At 41.2% G+C, this 20,913-nt stretch overlaps 1 protein-coding gene across 3 annotated transcripts in view; it reads right to left on the bottom strand.

Annotated features, from left to right (window-relative positions):
• MRPL3 (mitochondrial ribosomal protein L3) overlaps window positions 1-20,913 on the bottom strand; it is a 42,879-nt gene that overhangs the window by 2,232 nt on the left and 19,734 nt on the right. For all 3 annotated transcript variants that reach the window (XM_027871902.1, XM_027871901.1, XM_027871900.1), the window contains exons 6-9: window positions 17,228-17,288; window positions 7,850-7,958; window positions 3,818-3,895; window positions 2,000-2,077 (exon numbers count right to left, since the gene is read on the bottom strand). In XM_027871902.1, coding sequence (XP_027727703.1) covers window positions 2,000-2,077; window positions 3,818-3,895; window positions 7,850-7,958; window positions 17,228-17,288 — 326 coding nt within the window. The remainder of the gene's footprint in view (window positions 1-1,999; window positions 2,078-3,817; window positions 3,896-7,849; window positions 7,959-17,227; window positions 17,289-20,913) is intronic.

Here is a 20,913-nt window from a genome sequence, read left to right as displayed (position 1 = left end):
CTCTATGCTTCCATTAATCTATGCTATAACCAAGTCACTTTTTGTGTACAAAATGCAGCTTTCTAAGAGGGAAATACAAAACCCAGGGAGCACCAGTGGTAGTGCCGAGGGTCCACGTTTTGACAGGGCTCGGCAGTGGCGGTAAGGTGACAGCTCATCTCTCAGAGCACAGGCTTGCCAGGGCACAGGCATGAGTTCTGATGGGAAGACAATGCCAGGGAGACGAGAAGAGCTACGGTGTGTGAGAAACGGGACAATCAGATAGAGGCCAGGTGTGAAGGGCTTCAAAAGCTAACCAGAGGAGATTCTATCGTCCCCAAATTCAGGGTGGTGACACAGGGGAGTCCGGGAGGCCAATCAGGAGGTGAAATAATCCAGGCTGGAGGTGGTGAAGGACTGGGGGTTGCTGTGTGAGTAAAGAGAAGGGGTCACAGGAGAGAGGCTGTGGGGGCAGAAATGATGAGATTTATTAAGTGACTGGAGGTTCAGGGTAGGGCGGGGGCTTGAGAATACTCGGGCCACGAATGTGGGAGACTAGAAAGTTGATGTCTTCAACAGAAATAGAGGTTTGCAAAAGCGGGGGGTGTGGGGGCAAGATAATGAATTCTCTTTTGGACATTCTACATCTGAAAGCTCTAAGAGGAAGGATGTCAGGAAAGTGACTAGGTCTGGCTAGCGGAACATCATGACTATGGAGATATTCAAAGGTATGTATGAGCTAGATGAGAATAGCAATTAAGTCCCCCCTACCCCCCAGGAGGACTCGCACACCAGACCTCCCTGTAACCCACGAGCGTTGCTCCCATCTACACTAACCTCCTCAGCTGAGAACCCGCCTTCTTTCTTCACGGAGCAGACTGACACCATTTTAAGTGAGCTCCCTTTTCTCCCATTCTCTTAATCTCTACCACTCTGAAGTTCTCCTTCATCGCCTCCTTTCCCCCAGCCGCTGATGGGAGGTGGCCTCTCTCCCTGCCACAGCCAACGGTCTCCATGCACCTCTGGCTTTGTTCCCTTCTATCTTCTCTGTTCTAGGTTCCCCTATTTGTACCTCTTCTGCTGTAGGCTCCCTCCTCCCAGGGCTCACCACATCTATGCTGGACTTTGTAGAGACCCATAATTGACTCGAGCCCTCGCATAGTTGTGACTCTCAATCTCAAGAAATCCACCAGCCTCTCGGGAACAGCGATTACAGGTGTGGGCCATCATGCCCAGTTTCATTTCTCTTTTCTGAGGACTCACCTACCTAATCCAAGAAAGGCACACCACAAGTATGTGATAAGAATTCTTTTCTGGGGGAGGGGGTCATGGAAACTCATGAAATAAAGAAAAATAAAAACAGCTCTTGGTCCCATGCATCTTCATTCCCCTCTGTTTTAGTGTCAGAGGGGCAGGAATAGGGGAAGCGGGAGCTAAGAATCTTGGTTTCTAGACCGCTCACAAACTTCCACTTGAAAGTTGCTACAACAGCCGACTTATCAACTTTGATGACGTGTGTCCTCCGCTTGGTGGGAGGACAGCTCACAGACACTTCGTCACAAGCTGTGTTATTTCACGGGACCTGGAGTTATCACATCCTGCAGGATGAGTGACAATATATGCCCAAGGATCGTCACAGAAATAATTCAGGTTTATGCACTAACGGTGAATGCAGAATAGCAGAGAGACTCTACAAGGAACTTGATAAGACCCTCCGACACACATGTGGATACCTGGCCTCTTAAATGCAATGGTGGGAAATGGAGAAGAGAAGGGCAAATAGAGGAGAGACGCTAAGGTCTGAGAGGACAAAGCAACAAAACGAGAAGGAAGTAAACGAGAGGCGGGCACACTGTGGGTGAGTCTGGACTGCAGGCTGTTTGTGTACAGCCTGCGAGCTGAGAGAGGTTATTGAGGTTGTTACACCTGAGGAATTGATGATTCCTCCCCTCTCACTCAAGGCAGTAAACTCTGGATCACATATATTTAACCCCAGACAGTGAAAAAAAAGTATACTTACCTTTACTAAGCAATTCTTATGTCCAGGCACAGAGCCATTCACATAGATGATATTGTGTTTCGTGTTTATCCTCCACACCTAGGGCATAAAATGAAAATTAAAGTTTCAATTACATAACTTTGAAATCTGCTTTCTACAATCACCCAAGAGCTTCAAAAGTGAGTCTGAATGCTTTCATGAGCTTTGGTGAAGTACAAGGAAAACGATCACCTATAAAATGTCCCTCTAAGAATCAAACAAGTGCTTTACAGCGTTAGAATACAAACTGCAGGAAAGCATAAGCAACATCATGGATCCTTTGGACTCTGCTGTTGGACCCTGCACTGTCACCAATGACAAAGCTGCTACCTAATCTAACTTTTTTGAAGTTATTTAAGAAGGTCTTAGGAATGCTATCAAACAGCGAAGCAAACTGTTTAGTGTGTGTGCTTTACTTGGAAGGAATCATCTTATTTTAAGCGATGGAGGCTGAGACTCAATGTTTCTGGTACCTTTCAATGACAAAAAGCTCATGTCATTGTGGCTCTCTTTAAGAAACCAGAGGAGGGGAGTGGATAGAGCACCAGCCCTGGCATCAGGAGGATCTGAGTTCAAATCCAGCCTCAGACTCATAACATTCACTAGCTGTGTGACTTTGGGCAAGTCACTTAACCCCAATTGCCTCGCCAAAAAAAAAGAAAGAAACCACAGGAGGCTGGGGTTCACTCTTCTGTCTCCTCAGAGGATAACTAGTTCATTATGCTTCATTTATTTTTGTTTAGTTTTGGGTTAGGCAGTGGGGTTAAGTGACTTGCCCAGGGTCACACAGCTAGTAAGTGTTATGTGAGTGAGGCTGCATTTGAACTCAGGTCCCCCTGAATCCAGGGCCGGTGCTCTATCCACTGCGCCACCTAGCTGCCCCTCATTATGCTTCATTTAGATAGAAACATTATTTCATCACACTTCAGTTCATGAGAAGAGGACTCGCTTAATGCATGAAAACTGAAGTAATATAACTGGGGTTCTGCCAGCCAGCACCTTCCAGTTCTACAACCAACTGTAAAGAGTGTAGGGTGTGGAGCTGGACAGGGACTGGAGATTGTCTGCAATCCACTGAAATTCTTCACTTGACAGCTGAGGGAGGAATGGGGCTCAGAGGCCCTGCACCTTGCCCAAAGTCACAGAAGTGCTTTGAGATTTATTTGAGGTTTTTCTTCTGAAATTTGTATGAGACTACTATATGAGATCACCATTCATGAAAGGTCAGGTTGGTTTACAAGATACTGAAATAAAAATAAAGTTTGTTTATAAACTTTTTAGAAGAAGCATTCAAGATATTCTTTGCATAAGTTGAAAAACTTCAACTCTAAACAGAAGGCCAATCAGCTTCTGACTTTTACCAGGTAAGAACTCAATTTGTTGAAAACAACTCAACTGGTATATTCCGAGTTCTAACTAGGGGTAGACTGGGCATCTCTATAGATTTACAGATGATTTATTCCAAGGAAATTCACAAATTTCGCCAGGAAATCCAACTACATCTATATCATTTAGGATGATAGTGTTAGTGAATTATTAATCATTTCTAATACCTTTAAGGCTACACACATAAAATTTGCCAACTGCATACAACTGCAAAGCTGAGGCAAACACATATGTAACTCTCTCAGGCTAATCCTTTTAAAAATGCCAGATTCTCAAGACTTATCCATACTTTTTCATTTAAAAAAAAGCAAAACTACTGGAAGAACCACAGATAGGTATATATGAATATATTTTGGTATCTTCCTGCTTAGTGTAAATGTTCCCAGAATGTATTTTCTTTACACCAAATCTCACCTTCAGTCCAAATTCTGTTCGATATATGTTACCCATTTTACCAGGCATTTTCTTTCCAGGCCAAACTCTGGCAATGTCCTATAAGGGAAAAAAAAAAGTAAGATGAATCTGATATGTTCTTGATTTCCTAAGGGCATTTATTAAATTTTAAAATCCTTTACATCAAAAGGTGTTAAACAGTCTTTCCCCCCTAATGGTTATTTGTGAAATACCCTTAGTAAGTTACATATCCACTCAAAATATACTTTGTCTAAAAGGATTACTTTCTAAATTGGACTGACAAGATAAAAATTGGATGAGGCAGGGAAGAGATTTTACCAGAGATATCAATGACAGATTGTACTGTAACAACAGACTCCTAGTTGCACAGGTGGTACTTAGGAAAAAGTAATAAAGAAAAATAGAAGGACCTTGCTACAACAACACAGTCAGTCCCTAACTGAAGGCACCGCCATCTAAATGGGCCCCAGCTCTCTGAATGGCCCCAGTCCTCTCATTCCTTCTTTTGATGTTACTTCTTCCTTGAGGCCAGGGGTGAGTAAAGGACAGAATCAGTTCCTAAGAGAATGAGTTTGTTTGCCCGGTCCTGGTAACATCTTATTCAGGTAATCAAACAGCGTCCCCCAGCCAAGGCCAATTTGAATCTAATGATAGATGGCTCTAACAGACTGGGAGGCCATCTCACTCAGGAGCTGTGCAAAAGCTTCCCTGCAGCATGTGGATTCTCAAGACATAAAACTTCTTTAGGTGTTCATAAATGGAGAAGACTCCACGAGAAGGCTGTATACCACATTATCAGAGACTTAGCGCTTAATAACACTTAACTCCTGCACTGAAGTCTCCCCAGAGGCAGCAGCCGAAATAGGAGAGAGGGGGTGAGCTCCAAGTTCTGCCCCCAACACATTCCAGCTCTGTGACCTGGGGCATATCACATGATGGCTCGAGGCAACTTTCAAAGCATATAAGGAATAGGTCTGCTGCTGTTTTGCAGGGGCAAAGAAATTTTCCATATGGGGAATGTCCTATACTACTGATATCACAGATCTGAATCAAAATAATCTAGATTAAAAAAAAAAGTCTAAACTTTCACGCACCAAGTTCTTCAGAGTATTAAGCTGAATACTTTTAGACAAGACCACCTGATTAAAAGCCCCACCCTCCCACCCCCACTGTGATCAGTCACCATCACCCCTTGACTGTCGGGAGTCAGAAGGTAAAGGAGGACCTCTTTGTACCCATCCCAACATAATTCAACAGACCATTTGGAACTGATGAAGTGGTTCAAGTGATGGAGGTAGACTTTGCACCTCCAGAGGTCCACATTGCCATTACTCTGAAGGCCTCACAGGAGATCCTGGTTTATAGGAAGGGCACAGCTTGCTCTAGACCCATTTTACCCCCCAAATTTGGGAGAGTTTATAAAGTCTAGAACAGCCATTGACTAGGCCTCCTTTGTTTCTTCAATGGAGCAGAAGCAGCAGTTTCTATCAGCCATGTGCACTGGAGGAGACTATGGCCATAGAATCTGCTGTTGTTGCAAGGTACAGAAGGAAAAGATCCTTTGGATGCTGTGAGCTTCAGGTGCCCCCCCCAAACCCTGGCTCACAGCTCTTAGACATGGGTGTCTCCCTGCAAAGCACTTAATGTTCCCCCGACCCTCTCCTGGAGCCTGCTGGCTTTGTAACTGAGAAGAGCAGGAAGTACCTTTGGGTACATTTGTGTTGGCTTCCTCCAGAGCTGAAGAATGCCTACAATTCTCTGTTTCCAAAACAGTAGTGATAGGAACTAATTTTTTAGTGTATTCACTGAATACACTTAAGTGTATAAACATTTTCTTCCTTTCAAAGATTTATTAGTTTCTGCACAATGTCTATACTAGTTATTGCAGAAGATAAAAAGGAAGCTGGCACTCCAAGATCACTTTGAGCAGTAGAGGTAATACACGGAAAAGCAAGGTAAAGATTCACTGTTCTAACTCCTCATCGTATGCTTGTACCTAAATTTGGGGTGATACTCAAATAATATCGACTCCCTATAATACTTCACTGATTCCACTTTCAGATTGTGCCATCCAAAGAAAAGGCAAGATTTTGGTTATAAGGGAAAGTATGAACATATGCAGGGAAAGGGGAGCCGTCAGTCTAAAGAAAGCCCAATGTTCACGTTTCCATTCCTATCTTAATGAGTAGCTCGTCTCACAGGGCACCAATGACTGACTGAGGGCAGACAACAACGGCAGAAGGCTAGGTTAAAGACAACAAGTTGGGTCTTCTCTCTTCCATCTCCTCAAACAGTGGAACAAAAGCCAAGTTTGGAGTCAGAGGGCCTCTGCTTGAGTCCCGGCGCTGCCACTAACCAAGTATTTCCGGGCTTCAGTTTCCTCCTTTGCAAAATAAGGACCTCCCCAAACCCTTCCATCTCTTAAGTCTGTGATCCTTGACCCTTTCCAGTTATCACCCACAGAGCACGTGAAGCAATCCATCTTAGCGTGTACACAGAGATGAAAGGAGGGAGAACCGAAGGTGTTAAAGCTGTATGTACTCTAGGAAGCCAAATAACTTTCTAGTTGTCTCCTAATTTTACACAGAATGGAATACACACTGACGGGCCATCATGAAGCCCCAGCTCACTCTGGAAACTCAGGTCAACATTTTAGGACTCAGTCCTTCAAGGCCGTGTACGTCAATCCTTGATTCATCTCGAAATCTTCAATGGATTCCTAATGGTATCAGTGTGGGTGCTGCCTTCAGCTATATCAATCACAATCCTCCATGCTACTCTCATCTAGCCTCTATACATACCTTTGGATATCTCTTCCAAAGAAGATGAACCCAACATGCTAGACAGAAGGTTGTTTTAATATTTCCTGCACAATACACCAATGCTCAAGCTTGTCATCTCTCACTCTCTACATAACCAATCCACTTTCTTTTCTTACCATCCATGTCACTGGTGATATCTTTTATGGTCCGTGCGCATCAATCATGGCCGACCATGAGCTGTAGCCTAAAACCTACTCATATCCCTTAAACGTCTTTACTTAGAATACCTAAATGAGAAAATACTCATAAAGGCACACTGCCTGGCACAGAGTAGGTGCTTAATAAATGCTTCCTTCCTTCCTTTCTTCACCCCGGTCACTGGCAATACTGACTCTTCAAAGACTGTGATGTGATATCCCGTGATTCGCTGGCATACACCACTGCTGGAAGAATACTAGTTTTAAAAAGATAGGTTTGGGCAGTGGCAGGGATGCTGGAATCACTTGAAAGCATCTTCTTGTTTCCCAAATCAGTATCATCTTCTTTTCACTGCCCGTCTGCAGTACTACTCTAGGACACATGCTCTGATTATCTAACTAAATGGGTTGCTCGTGCAATTACATGTCAAAATCTGAAAAACGCTAGGTATAGACCGTATGGACATGACCTCTGTTCTTGGCTCCACTATTTAATTACTTGTGTGCCAGAGGACGAGTCACTTATCTCCCTGAGCCCGAGGCTCCTCATCGAAGGTTGCACTAAATGCCCTCTAAAATCCCTTTGAGCTTTAAATATAAATCTATGTTTCGGTATAGATCCATCAACTTTATTTTTCCTACACTGGTACAATTTTGTAAATGACCATGAATTCAGTGAGGAGAGAGCAAAGTATTTCATAGCTAGATCTAATTAACAAAATGTCACCCACAGAACTTCTCTTTCAATAAAATCACTTTAAAAATTCAGATTCCTGAGGTTTACAGCTGTAGAATGTGAGGTCTGGCAAGTTCTATGGAGAAGGAAAGATGCAAAAAACCCACTGGTGGCCGTTCACTGACCAACCTTCCTAAACTCCAAGGTCCTCCTCCCACCAAACACTGGCCATAAAATGATGAATATCTGAGACCACGGCAACTCATGATTACAATCTACTCCAACATGGAGAGGGTTCTGATCCACACCAGAACCATGAGTTCCCCCATGAGTTAAATGATGGTTGTTCTAAAGAGGGCGTAGACAGAAGGAAAAAAAAAAGCCTGCCTATACTTACCCCAGTTGCTATTGCTCCAGGTCTCCTATGGGTTTTGGTCTGACCATGAGTGGCGGGTTGTCCTTTAAATCCCCACCTTTTCATGACTCCTTGAAAACCTTTGCCAATTCTGGAACCAAATGAAAGGACAATGGTTTAAATTATGAATAAGCCTATAATTTTCTCACTTACCTGATGGCACCTGAGAATTTTAACAAAGGTCATTATCTTTCACTGCCTTAGCCTAGCAGTTCTTAAACTTCTAACAACCCAAGACAGACACATGTATCTGACAGCTCACACACCCTCAGCCTTATCTTGAATTTTATCCTTTCCTCGACTGTCATTTAATGTGGGAAAAAAAAAACCAACGCACTATTAAAGATCATTACATTACTGTAAGATAAAAAGTATAATACCATTATTTTTACATAAAGTGGGCCCACATAATTCTGATAATTTATAGATTATAAAATTGAACTAAAGTGCTATCAACCACAATAACACAGAAAGGTGTGTTTGAATTTCTGAAACATCAGCATTTTTCATAATATTTTAATTAAAATTTTTAGGTAATGTAGAATTTTTAATTAAATTTTGAATAAAGTAGCTTTTGAATCTACAACTTATTCACTTTCTTTTCCTTTTTCCATTTTTTGGATGGATTGATTAGTATAGATATGAAGTTATGTAATATTGTTGCTAAACACATAATTCAAAAGACATGCACACAAAAATATTAAGATTGCCATGGTTTTCTATGTGATAGAAACTGAACCAAATGAGGTTTTCCTAAGCATTTTTTTATTGTGATCATGTAAATTGTACACTTAGAAGAAATGAAGGAACAAGTCAGGATTATAGAGAGTTTTATCTTCATAGATTTGTAAGGGAAAGTAGTATTAAGAAGTTTGCTGAAAAGCAGATGTTGCTTTTAATCAGCGGTGTCAAATTCAAATGGAATGAGGGCCACTAAGTCATACATAACATTGCCTGTGGGCTACATATTGATTTAGAAAACCATATATTGACATTATTTGTGTTCTGCTGTATTCTTATTTTGTTAAAATCTCCCAATTACAATTTAATCAGGTTCAGCCACACTTGGGAGTGCTTCGGGTCCCATGTGTTTGACATCTTAGCTTTTAATAACTCAAAAGTACTTAAAAAAGTAAATGGTACAAAACTATTCCTGAGGATCTGTGATCTCAGTGATTTGGGCTCTTCCATCCTCTGGCTTTTGTCCTCCTTCACATATATCAAAGGGAATGCACCCAATGGGCTGGGTTCCTTCCTTTTCCCTTTGACATCACACGAACAACAATGGAGCACATGAGCAATCCATCCCTCTTTCTCATCCTAAGACCAGTCAACCTTTTCACTCGCAATCTTTGATGACATCCTTTACAATCCTTGTTTGCAATGTGCTCCAGTCCACTCACACCCACCAGGTAGTGCCTCTGGATTACCCTCCGAGTGATAATCATTCTCAATTCTTCAGAGACAGCAGTATAGGATTCCATGTGTCGCAGACACAAAATATTAGTTTAAAAAGCTGAGCCTTTGTTTCAGAAAGGTTAAAAGAATCCTGCCATTTCCAAAAGTAAGACATAGAACAATCTCCTTGTCTTGTTCAATTCTAGCCCTAACTCACTGTCCATATGTGGTGCCTGCCCAAGATGTTTGATGTCACTGTTGTATGGCCCAAGACATAAAGCTCACACAGTAATGATACTCAAAATGCTAAACTTAATTTCCTTTAAGTTTCCAAAGTTGATATATAGATTCATGAATAAAGTGGAAGCCATGGAAATTTTTTTAAAAGTATGTGAAATTATATCCATTTTTGCTAAGTCATTTCACCCTCAAATTAACCAGATATAATTTCATGGAAGAGTTGGAAGTACAAAACATTTTATCTCTACCTCTTCATATCAAACAGATGCAAAGCTGAAGTGAAATCCTATCTGAAACTCATGAATGGAAAATGCTATGTAAGAACCGTGAAGAATCTTTTTGTAAAGTAAATAATGGATTTTCAATTTACATGCTTTCTAAGGTTTAATTTTTAAATACTGAGCTTCCTTCAATCATAGTACATGTAAAGTAAATTTCAAAATCGATCTACAAGTATTTATTGAGGATATGGGACATGATTCTAGGCACTATAATTACATGATGTGTATTAATATATAAACTCCCTGTGGGTGGTAACTGTGCAACGTTTTTTCAGATCCCTGACACAAGAGACCTGAAAGAAGAACGTGGCATAGTCAGTCTTCACGGGAAGTTTATAATACTGGGGAGATGAAAAGAATAAAAGATAGTAATGGGGTTATAAAAAGCATGATGCAATTTCCCAAATATAATCTAATTATACTATGCCTAGTCAATTCTGAGACCAATTCAGTGCCTCATCTGCAGCAGTTGTCCAAGATAAATATGCCGAGGAACAAGATTTTTGGGCTGTCTCTTTGTCTACGTGTCACTGTGTTTTGGTGGTTAACATAGACAAGTGTCCAATTATCTATCAAAGTAGACACATAAAAGAGGGACATATATTCCCCAAAAAGGATATCTTGTAGTACGGCTAGTGCAAAGCTCAATTGAAAGAGTCCCAAAGATGGCACCCATCCTCAAGATGTTAATGTTTGCAGATGTCTTAAGATAGTCTAGAGAATAAATAGATGTTTTAGAGAAATCAAGAATTGTGCTACCTTTAAAGACTCTGGTTTTACACAAAAAGCTGTAGCTCAGTTGCTGAATCACCAGCCAATATTTGTACTAAGCTAAATTGTTTTACACCCTTCTCATATTCAATTACACACATATCAGAGTATGCATAATTGACTGTATTTCATTTTTGCTTCAGAATCCAAAGTAATGCTTTTTTTTTTCTGATCAAAGGGCTAAGATAAGCATCTGACAGTTAGTTACATAATACAAAATCTATACTCTATGACTAGATGTAAGAGACTGGTTGAAACTGATGAACAATATCTAGAGCAGTGAGGCATCAAACTCCACACTGGGCAGCTTGCTGCCTCTCCCCCCAACCCCCCGAAGTACTTTCTAAGAAAAAAATGACATTAGATCTAAAAATGAAATCCCATTAAAAAAATCTGCCCGTATTTTTACTGCCTAATATTTGGTAGAAATCTTTAGAGATCTTTTCAAGGTAATTTTAGCTAAACTTACCCTCGTGACAAAACTCTCTCTCCCCCCCACCTTCCCTTCTCTGTAAATTATAGAAGATAATTTAGTTCACTTTAAGAATAAATGATCTAAGATGACAGGGGTGCACTAACAATGCTAATTATCTGTGCCTAATTACAGACTGTTTTTCAATCTAAATGTTCTACTACATACAATGGAAACCTCTTCAATAAATAACTTTAAACAAAAGGCTAAGAATCAGGCTTACTAAATTACTGGCTTACTTGAGAAAACAGAGAATAGAGTACAACCGCTGATTTCTGGTTGATGCAGGTATTATGTGAACTTAGCATTTCTAACCATTCTTTCTATAGACAAAAATAAATAATAACCTTTACTTTGTTTAAATGGAAAAACTAACAAAACAATCTGGTAAGTAATTTATAAGCATCTAAGACAACCTCACAGCAAAAGTCACAATAACATAGGGGGAAATAGTGCAGGATGTCAGACAATACAAAGTAAAAACAGGCTGAAAACTGGACATTGAGGGATGTTTTACAGTGTCATTACAAAGCCTTTTTGACACTTGTAAACTGTCTATTAGAAAATTCTCCCTAGTCCTCAGCAGAGTACCGGCACACAGTAGGTGCTTACTGAATGTATACTGACTGATGGCTACATGCACATTTTACTCCCTTGGTAAAATCACTCAATCAATAAGCATGTATTAAGAGCCCCCTTCACACCAGACCCTTGGCTAAATGACCTTGATACAAAGATGAAAACAAAACTTGGCTTCAAGCTTGCATCTACTGGGGGAGAACATGGGTTTATGCACCTGTGTGTTTATTTTTTTAAAGTATATACAAAAAAGTACAAGATTTTTTTGAAGTGGAGGATGTTCCAGCAGGCAGAAGATGGAACATTTACTTGAGCAGTCATAGGAAAGAGACGGAGAGTCATGGGGAAGCTGTGAAGGCCAGTTCACCTAAGATATAATATGGCTGGAAAGGTAGGCTGAGGCCAGGCTGCTGAGAGCCAAACGGGACTGTCTGTGACCACACGGAGAAGAGGGAGTCCCCAGAGTTTACTGAGTAGGAGAGTGACATGGTCAGACCTGTGCTCTAAGAGGACGTCTAGAGGCTGCTTGGAAGATGGTCTGGGAAAGGGAGAGATGCCTCCAAACAGGAGCCCACTGTAATAACCAAGGTGAGAGATGCTAAAGGCCTCAACGAGGAGGTGGAAAGAAGGGGGCTGAGCTAAGGAATGTGGGAGCAGCACTAACAAGACTTGGCAATGGCTGGCTATGTAGAGAGAGAGAATGAGGGGTTGAGGAAGAGCCTAAGGATGAAAATCTGGGTATTTGCAAAAGGTAAAGTGATTGGCTCAAGGTGCACACAGGTGACAATCTGATAAGCTAATCATAGAGCCTAGATGTCCACTGCTCTTTGCAAATGGCCATCTTGTCAGCACCATGCGAATGCTGACCTTGTACAAAAACAAAACAATAAACCTTCTGAAGTTCAATCCCCAGACAACAAAATACATTTGCAACAAAGAAAACCTACCTACCATTCACTGATCCTGAAATGGACTGCCCCCAAATGCTTTGCTGAGGTGATTTGTAAGAAAAAAACTGCTATGGATAGTAACATTTTATCTTTAAAAGTAATTTCAAAAATGAACCAACGGCTCAATCCCAGTTGTTAAAGGACGTCAGGATTCCATAAGACTTGCAAACCCTACTATTTTGAAGCCTTCAAAGCCTTCAGAAAGCTTGCTAGCACTTGCCCTGTAACCTACATTCCCTCATATTTGGAAATATCTGAGAAGGATGTACGTAATCAGCAAGTTATGACACTGGAGGGCTCTTTGCTCCATTTAAAAATCCATTTACTGCTGAGGATTAACCCACTTTCATCCTTCAATGTTCAACCCCTCTTCAATCTCCAGACAACTAAACCTCTAACTTCAGAGACAGAGATTAAGAAAAATGCCAGATAAGGAATCACGAGAACTGGGTTTTCTTCCCGGCTCTGCAGTGGACTGTGTGACCTTATAAATCACCTCCTTCCTTCATGAATCTCAGTTTCCTCCTTTGTAACATGCAGTGTTGGTCTCTGTGATCCCTCGTGGTCTCATGGGATGATTCTTCACAGAGCTGACCAAAAGCTGACACCACTGCCCAGATTATTCCAAATGTGCAAAAACACCTTTATTCCCCTCACTTTGTTTTCTACGTATTTTCGAGAGTGGAGAGGAGAATGGTGGGTAACACTGTTCCACGCTGGGCCACATGTCATTGTTCAGTCATTTTCAGTTGTGTCTCACTCTTCAGGACCCCATTTGGGTTTTCTTAGCAAAGATCCTGGAGTGATTTGCCAGTTCCTTCTCCAGCTCATTTTAGATGAGGAAACTGAGGCAAACAGGGTGAAGTGACTCACCCAGGGTCACACACATAGGGAAGTGTCTGAGGCCAGATTTGAACTCAGGAAGAGGACACAGTGCCAAGTATGGCGCTCCATCCACTTTGACACCTACTTGCCCCTCGCCACCTCGCTGGGCCGTATGGCTGACCCTCAGTCAAAATGCACTCAGTGATGATCAGTTTTAAAAAACAGGAGCGAAGAGATGCTATGGATGGAATAGGTAGGCTTTTAGATTTCATTTTCATTTCCAAATAAATAAGGAGCAACCATGAGAACCCAAAGGAATGTCCCATCTATCCCCACTTCCTGGCCTACTGTCCACATACAAAGACCACAAACATATCACTGACACAAGTTCAAAGCTCATCCCAAGAGCTGATAGAGCAAATGCTTCATATTTACCTGGGAGGGAAAAGAATCACCACTACCTTCTAACGTCCTGGAGGGGAGGGGCCTAACCTCCGCCACAAAAACCAGACTGCAGCAATCATAGTAACACAATGATAACTCAAACTGGCAGAATTTGATGCAATGGAACCACTCCCGTTATTAGGACAGGAATAAACTCTAGAGGTTTGGGGTTTTTGTTTTTTGGGTAAAACCTCCACACACAGCCTTCTTTGCAGCAACAGTTTTCAAGTTAAACCCAGAGTGAGCTAGACAAAGAGTCGTATTTCAAAGACCAGGACTTCCCAAGGCCCTGTTAACAGTGATACTGTCAAAATCCTTCTATCAATGTGTGTGATATATAGGAGAGAGGGAGTCTCTCCTATGCTGTCAAAATTGAATTGAAATCTTCTCAAAGCATTAAATGAGCAAATAGCTATGGCAGAAAAATAAAAATAATCTTTTGTTGGGAATGTGGATACCCCTCCCGCTCCAAATCAACTTCACATAAGAACAGTCGCTCAGGATTGGGCATGTTTTGAAAAAGCACATTTAAAAATATCAATGCATTTTTATTAGACTCAAAATACCAATTTCAATTTGATTACTTAAATATAGAGTAGTGTCCAAAATGATGACAACCCAACCAAAGTACCTCAATATTATATGAACTGATTTCATGTTGCTGTTAGAAAGAATCTATTAAAAGCCTTTTACCTTAAAGAGTGGGTGGCCTCCAGCTTACCGTCACACACAAACATACAAGGACATTTAAAAAGCTACACGTAACTCAGATTTAAAAAAAAAAAAAGTCCTACTCAATTTTTAAATAGCCTCAGGTCTGTGGAAATAAAGTAACTACATCCCATTGGCACCACGGTAATTTCTGCAAACCCAAGAGAAAGTTCTTGCTTCTATGTATGTTTTAGCTCAACAACTAAATCTGGAAGTTGAAGACAGTAAATATTGGGAATATTTAAAAATTTTGGAAGACTCAACTTTCCTTGTAGGCAAATGTCACAGTTTTCATTTCACAATCAAAACACGAACATTCGTATTAAGGAGGAAATTAGACTTTAATTTCAAATCATTTTCTTCCTTTATCCAAAGAAAAGGGAGATACTAAAATCAGCCACTTTCTAAAGAATCCAATTTTCAGGTTCATTTTAACCAAAGTGTTGATTTAATATGATCACTTCTATATAGGGTGCTATTTGAAAACACAAGTAAAGCAGTGAAGTACTGGTTTCTTTATAAATGGCATTTTTGTGTTGTAAACTGAACAAATTTAGAAGTAAAAGAGGGAAATGCCATGGTGAACATAACAAGGACAATAAAAGCAGCCTTGCTTATTCTGTGGCACCTGGAGTCTTCCTACCGTCTCAAAGTGACCTCCAGACCATCTCACTACACAAATGGATCCAGAACGGCCTCAAACTCCAAAATGAAAAAAAGCATTTCCCAATGCTGTAGTCTAGAGGCAAGAAGACTTGGGAGTTTAATACTGGCCGTCTGCTTATGCCTGTAATGTAACCACGTGAGGGTTCAACTTCCTCATTTGTAAAAACAGGAAGTGTTCCTCAGTGACCTCGAAGGACAACCTTTATGGTCCTAAACTGACCCATTAGACCTTAGAAAAGCAAGAGCCAATAAATAAGTGAGTGAATCAAGTAGAAAAGTACAGGAGAAAATAAGGACATGGAGGCAGAAAATGAAGAGAAATCATGAAAGAAACATGGAGAAGGGCCTGGCTGAAGTCAGCCAGCAAACCTGATCCCACCCCAGAAGACAGCTGTGCCCATCTGAGGGGAAACTGGAGGCTCCTCTAGTCAGCTCTTTGTCAAAGGCAAAGGGAATTTTCCCCAAGGGTCGATAATCCCACTTTTAGAAATTCACACTGAAACTTTCACACACATCATTTCTACTAGAGTAACAGGTAATCTCATCATGTATTGAGGAAGGAATGGATATTATCTGAATAGGCTCTGGCAAACCAAATCCTTGCCAGAGACACCACAGAGTAGAAAGAAAACTTGGCTCAGGGGACCTGGGTTCAAATTTTGTCTGCCTGTATAACCCTGGACAAGTAAGTCACCTGAATATGCTGTACCTCAGTTTCCTATTTTGTAAAATAAGGAGGATGGGCTACATCCAGCTGTGACACATGCAATCCTAAACTGTAGGGAGGCCGCAACACTCCCAAATGGTGCCCATGCCAGATTAAAATATCATTCCTGTCTGATTTTAATGTTGATGTATTAATAAAAAAATAATAAGCATGCTGGTTCTGCAGTCAATATGCAGTCCATAGAGATCCTTGTTAACAGTTTTTAGAGGCTCTCATGTCTGTCTGAGTTTGACGCCCCTGGACACACTATTGCTCTGCTCCCTTCAGCCCCAAATCCATGTAATCTAATGCTTTTCAACACCTGGGATGCACATTTCTAAGCAAAGGGAAGCCTGGCACCCGTCCATCTTTTCAGACTGACTTCCTGCTGCTCTGCCCCTGCGTTCCACACTCTACCTCACCTTGCCTACTTGTTGTACCCAATGTGACACTCTGTCCCCTACATGGTTCTCTGCCTTTGCCAGCGGTGTCTGCCCTGCCTGAGGCAGTTTACCTCTTAGGCTCCTCCATCCCTTTGAAGGTGAGGTTCAAGGGTCTATGGGTGTTTACCATCACAAAAATGCTGCTACAAATACTGGAACACCTCACTGCCATCCCAGCATTTAAGGTCCTGGGAGGACAGGCATAATCTGAATTTTTATGTTGTTGCCCACAGGCATATTAGGTATATTCAGAAATCCATGCCAGTGTCTTCACATGACTACACAGAAATTGCCTCAGTATAAGTTACAAAAAGGAGTAGCAAGACAGAATTAGTATTTTCATAATTACTTGAGCTATTTCTCTTGGACTTGTGATTTCATTGGCATAGGAAACTCTCAGGTGAGGAACTGACCTCAATCAATGCAGGTCAACACATTCTCTGGGCCTTGGAGTCTAACCAACATGCCTGGAGCCCCGAGGGGCCCCCTGCTGGGGTATGACAGGGTGGAGCGTGAACCCTGGCCTTCCCAGCTCTGAGGTGAGCTCTCTAGATGCTTCCTGCAGCCTATTCAAGAGATGCTCTGAATCACAGATGGGATTTTTCCTGCATATCTCATCACCACAGTGGATGTGGATTTTAGGTTGTTCTTCGTAACTGATTATTTCCTCAATGCACACTGCCACCCCGCCCATGCTGCCTTTTCCTTAGCTCCATTTTAGTTGGAATCAGTGGCCTTCACATTCTAATGTTTTAAAACACTTACGTTCAATAATATTTAAGTGTGAGATTTTAAATGAATGTCCCCTAGTGGCTTCTAGACATGCGAAGGAAGCTATATGAAGAGAAGAGAAAGAGGCCCTCAGTGGACTTACGTTTTGGCCGTGACGTCCACGTACTGTCCCGGGCGGAAGTGAGCAGCATACAGAGGTGTACCTTTAGAAAGGAAAAACTTTCCATGAGATTTCCCAATCAGGAAAACAAATTCACATCCAGAATGCTCCCTGAGTTGTCCCACCATGCCTTGGCTGCCCGCTTATCCAGAACAGGCCCTCCCCTTTGCAGTCCACTCCTCCCACCAGTGAAACCTTCCAGGAATCTCCATTCGAGGGTGTACCAGGCCAGCTGGCCTTCATTCCTCTCTGGGCTCCACACTCTGGATTCTCCGGCCTTGGCCGCCACGCTCCCAAAAGAAGTAACGCCCCCTCCCTCGAGGGCCGGGCGTGTCTTGGTTTTTCTTGTGCCAGATGCACATTAAATGTTTAATAAATGCTTACTGTCATGACTATACTATACAGAGAAAGCCTAGCCATTGGAAAATCCCATACAGAAATGAATTATACCTCATACAATAGATGTGTTTCTGAAAACATGCACAAAAATAAAATCTAAAAAGTACTAAAGAAATTGTTTATTCAAGAGAACTCTGTGATGAATCATTTTAAAAAGCAAGACTTATTTTGTAATATGATATGGAATATCCCCCAAGCATTTTTTAAAATCGACACTTGCCTTATAGGAGAATTATCTAATTTTTGATGCAAACTTACTAATTAGCCACCAATATTTACAGAGAACTTTTGTTCTTAACATCATGAGTGGTACTCAAAATTACAGAACCTGGTTTTTGCCTTGGCTAGCTCTGATTTCATTAATGTGGTCACTCTCTCCAAAGAAACACATGAAAAGGCAGCCAATCACAGCTTCCCACCAATCTTTTTTTTTTTTTTTTTTTTGCTTTTTGGTAAGGCAATCAGGGTTAAGTGACTTGCCCAGGGTCACACAGCTAAGTAAGTGTCAAGTGTCTGAGGCCAAATTTGAACTCAGGTTCTCCTGACTCCAAGGCTGGAGCTCTATCCACTGCAAGACCTAGCTGCCCCAGCTTCCCACCAATCTTGAACAAAAGTCCTGCCCAGTATGCCCAGTGGCCTTGCTCTAGATATCCTGACATTATACAGATACTAAAGGAGGAAGCAGACTGCCCAATGGTTATCCCCCTCTTAATGTGGGACTGGTCATGTATCTGTCTGATGTTATCTGACATGTTTTATGCCATTTCTACCAGGCCATTCTTTGTTGTGATATGCTACAACCTATTCGCGCCCACCGATCAAATGCATTCTCTAAGTACCTTCTATGTGCCAGGCACTGGGTATACAAATATAACCAATTTTCATTGGTTATAATAATGCCTACTCATGAGGAGCTTACATTCTGATTAGGAGACAACAAGGGAGACCCACAATGTGGTTGTGTGTATGGGCACATGTAGAATAAATACAACTAAATGCAAAGTAGTTAAATACAAAGTCATTTGAGAAGAAAGGTTCTAATACTTGATGGGATCTGGAAAGACTTGAAGTATACCTCCTACACTATGTAGAAGGTGGTGCTTGAGCTGCTAGTCGAGGGAAGTCAGGGATTCTATGGGGTAGATATAAGAAGGGAACCATGTTCTTTGGGGGTCCTGAAATTGCAATTCTTTAGAGCAGAGACGTCAAACATGGAGCAGGCAAAACTTCCAAGTGTGGATAGAACCAGATTAAAATGTAATTGAGAAATATTTAACAAATAAATAAAAATACAATACAACATAGCTAATGTTAACTTGAGGTTTTCTAAGTCAGTCTGTGGCCTGCAGGAATCTGGTTTCTATTTGAGTCTGATACCACAGCTTTAGAGAGTACGATATTCTATGACTCCCAGTCATACATAATTACTTGAACAACTGTCCTGGTGTAGGTAGCTTATAGTAGCTAGATGGTTGGACCTGGAGACAGGAAGACCTGAATTCAAAGTCAGATCACAGACAACTACTAACTGTATGACCCTGGGTAAGTCACCTAATCTCTGTCTGCCTCAGGTTCCTCATCTGTAAAATGTAATAGCACCTACCTCCCAGGGTGGATGTGAGGATAAAACGAAATATTTGTAAAGTGTTTTGAAAATCTTAAAGCACTATATAAATTCTAGTTATTACAACAACTATTGGTGTTGCAATTTAAAAAACAGGTCTTTGTTTCAGGGAGAACTGATTTTTCCAAGGCAATCTGGCCTGTTCTCCCCTAGGGCCTTTTCAGTTGTTAGCCCGGTTCACCGTTTGTCCGCCTAAGACATCCATGTACCGATAGAAAAGCCCTGTGGTCTGTCTGTCTGTCTGTTTGCTAATCAGAAACTGGGCAACAGCCATTCTCCGCCTGCTTTGTTTTTGTTGCGGATTATTAGCCTGAACTCTTTGAATGGTCGTGGGTCTCATTAAGAAGCTCTGCAATGCTCCTAGGCTTGATGCCATCATTAGCCTACTATCAGGGACAAGCAGGCCCGTCTGGAAGATCTCTGCTTTGTACTCTGTGCTGGACGGCCTTCCCAGTAGCAACGAACAACTTTGGAGAGCAAGGATCTCACTGTTTTATGTCTCATTCGACGTGATAAAGAGGATCAAACAAAACTCTCCATTTGTTACATCTTTCAACGAATCTTACACGATTCTGACATCAATGAGAATCATCTTAATGGAGGAGAAGCTTTTAATAGAGCATTCTGTTATTAGGGATCAATTGTTTCTTTGTAGTCCAACAATAAGCCCCATGGGATGCTGCATTCTGGCAGGCCCTGGGACTTTCTAATTCCCTCCCCATGGGATGTTTCCTCCATGAGAGTGAGCTCCTTGAGAGCAGGCCTGTCTGCTCAGTGCACCGTTTGCACACAGCGAGTGCTTAAAAAATACTTCATTCACTGGTACCTTTCTGTCAGCCTTGTGGTCTGCTCTTGAAAGCCATGAAACAATTTTCTGATTTTTCTCTTCCATACTTTCAAGGTTAGTTTCAATCTATACGTACATTAGTCTCAAAGATTTTTGTACAGGTGGTAAGTAGGCATATGGGTCAATATTTTACATTTTTTCATTTTGGTAACAACAAAATTCACACTCTTTCCCAAGCTGTTTGTATCTTTCTGTTTCCTGTATCTTGAGAATCAATTCTTCAACACTTTCAAATTCATGTTGTCTCTAGTATGGACTTCCTCCTCTATGCATATTTGTTCTAGCCCAGGGGCTTTCTATTTTTATTTTCTTAGGTACCATAGCTCATTGGAGTCGGAGTGCAAATGTGGTTGTTCTACTGTCCGTGATAAAGAAAACAGTACTTTAAGGATTGATCTTCATAGATTTTTTTCCCTCCATTTTGTACTCTCCTTAAGTAGATGTTTTCTGGATGACTAGGTTAGTTGGACATTGGAGGACAGCTTTGCAAACATGCTTTTTCTCTCCACTACTTCTCATTATTTTGAGATGATCCTGTATGTAACCTAATCTTTGATCATCCTTTGTAAAAAAACCAAGTTCATCTTTTAACTCATTTGCTATTGGCTGTCATTTTATTCAGTTTTGCCAGAAAGGACCACTTTTTTTTTTACTGTCTGAGGTGATTTCAAAGGTCTTTTGATTTCATTATGGCAATGGACTGAAAATAGTTTAACTTCTAAGGAAATAGTATCATCTGTGTTGACATTTATTATTCTACCTACTTCCTATTTTTTCAGCTTCAATAGCATTTAAAAA

Source organism: Vombatus ursinus, unplaced genomic scaffold (genome assembly GCF_900497805.2).
Source record: "Vombatus ursinus unplaced genomic scaffold, bare-nosed wombat genome assembly UNPS02014799.1, whole genome shotgun sequence".
In the NCBI taxonomy this organism is placed as follows: domain Eukaryota; kingdom Metazoa; phylum Chordata; class Mammalia; order Diprotodontia; family Vombatidae; genus Vombatus; species Vombatus ursinus.
Note: the sequence above shows the minus strand (reverse complement) of the source record. Positions and strands in the feature narration are given on the sequence as shown.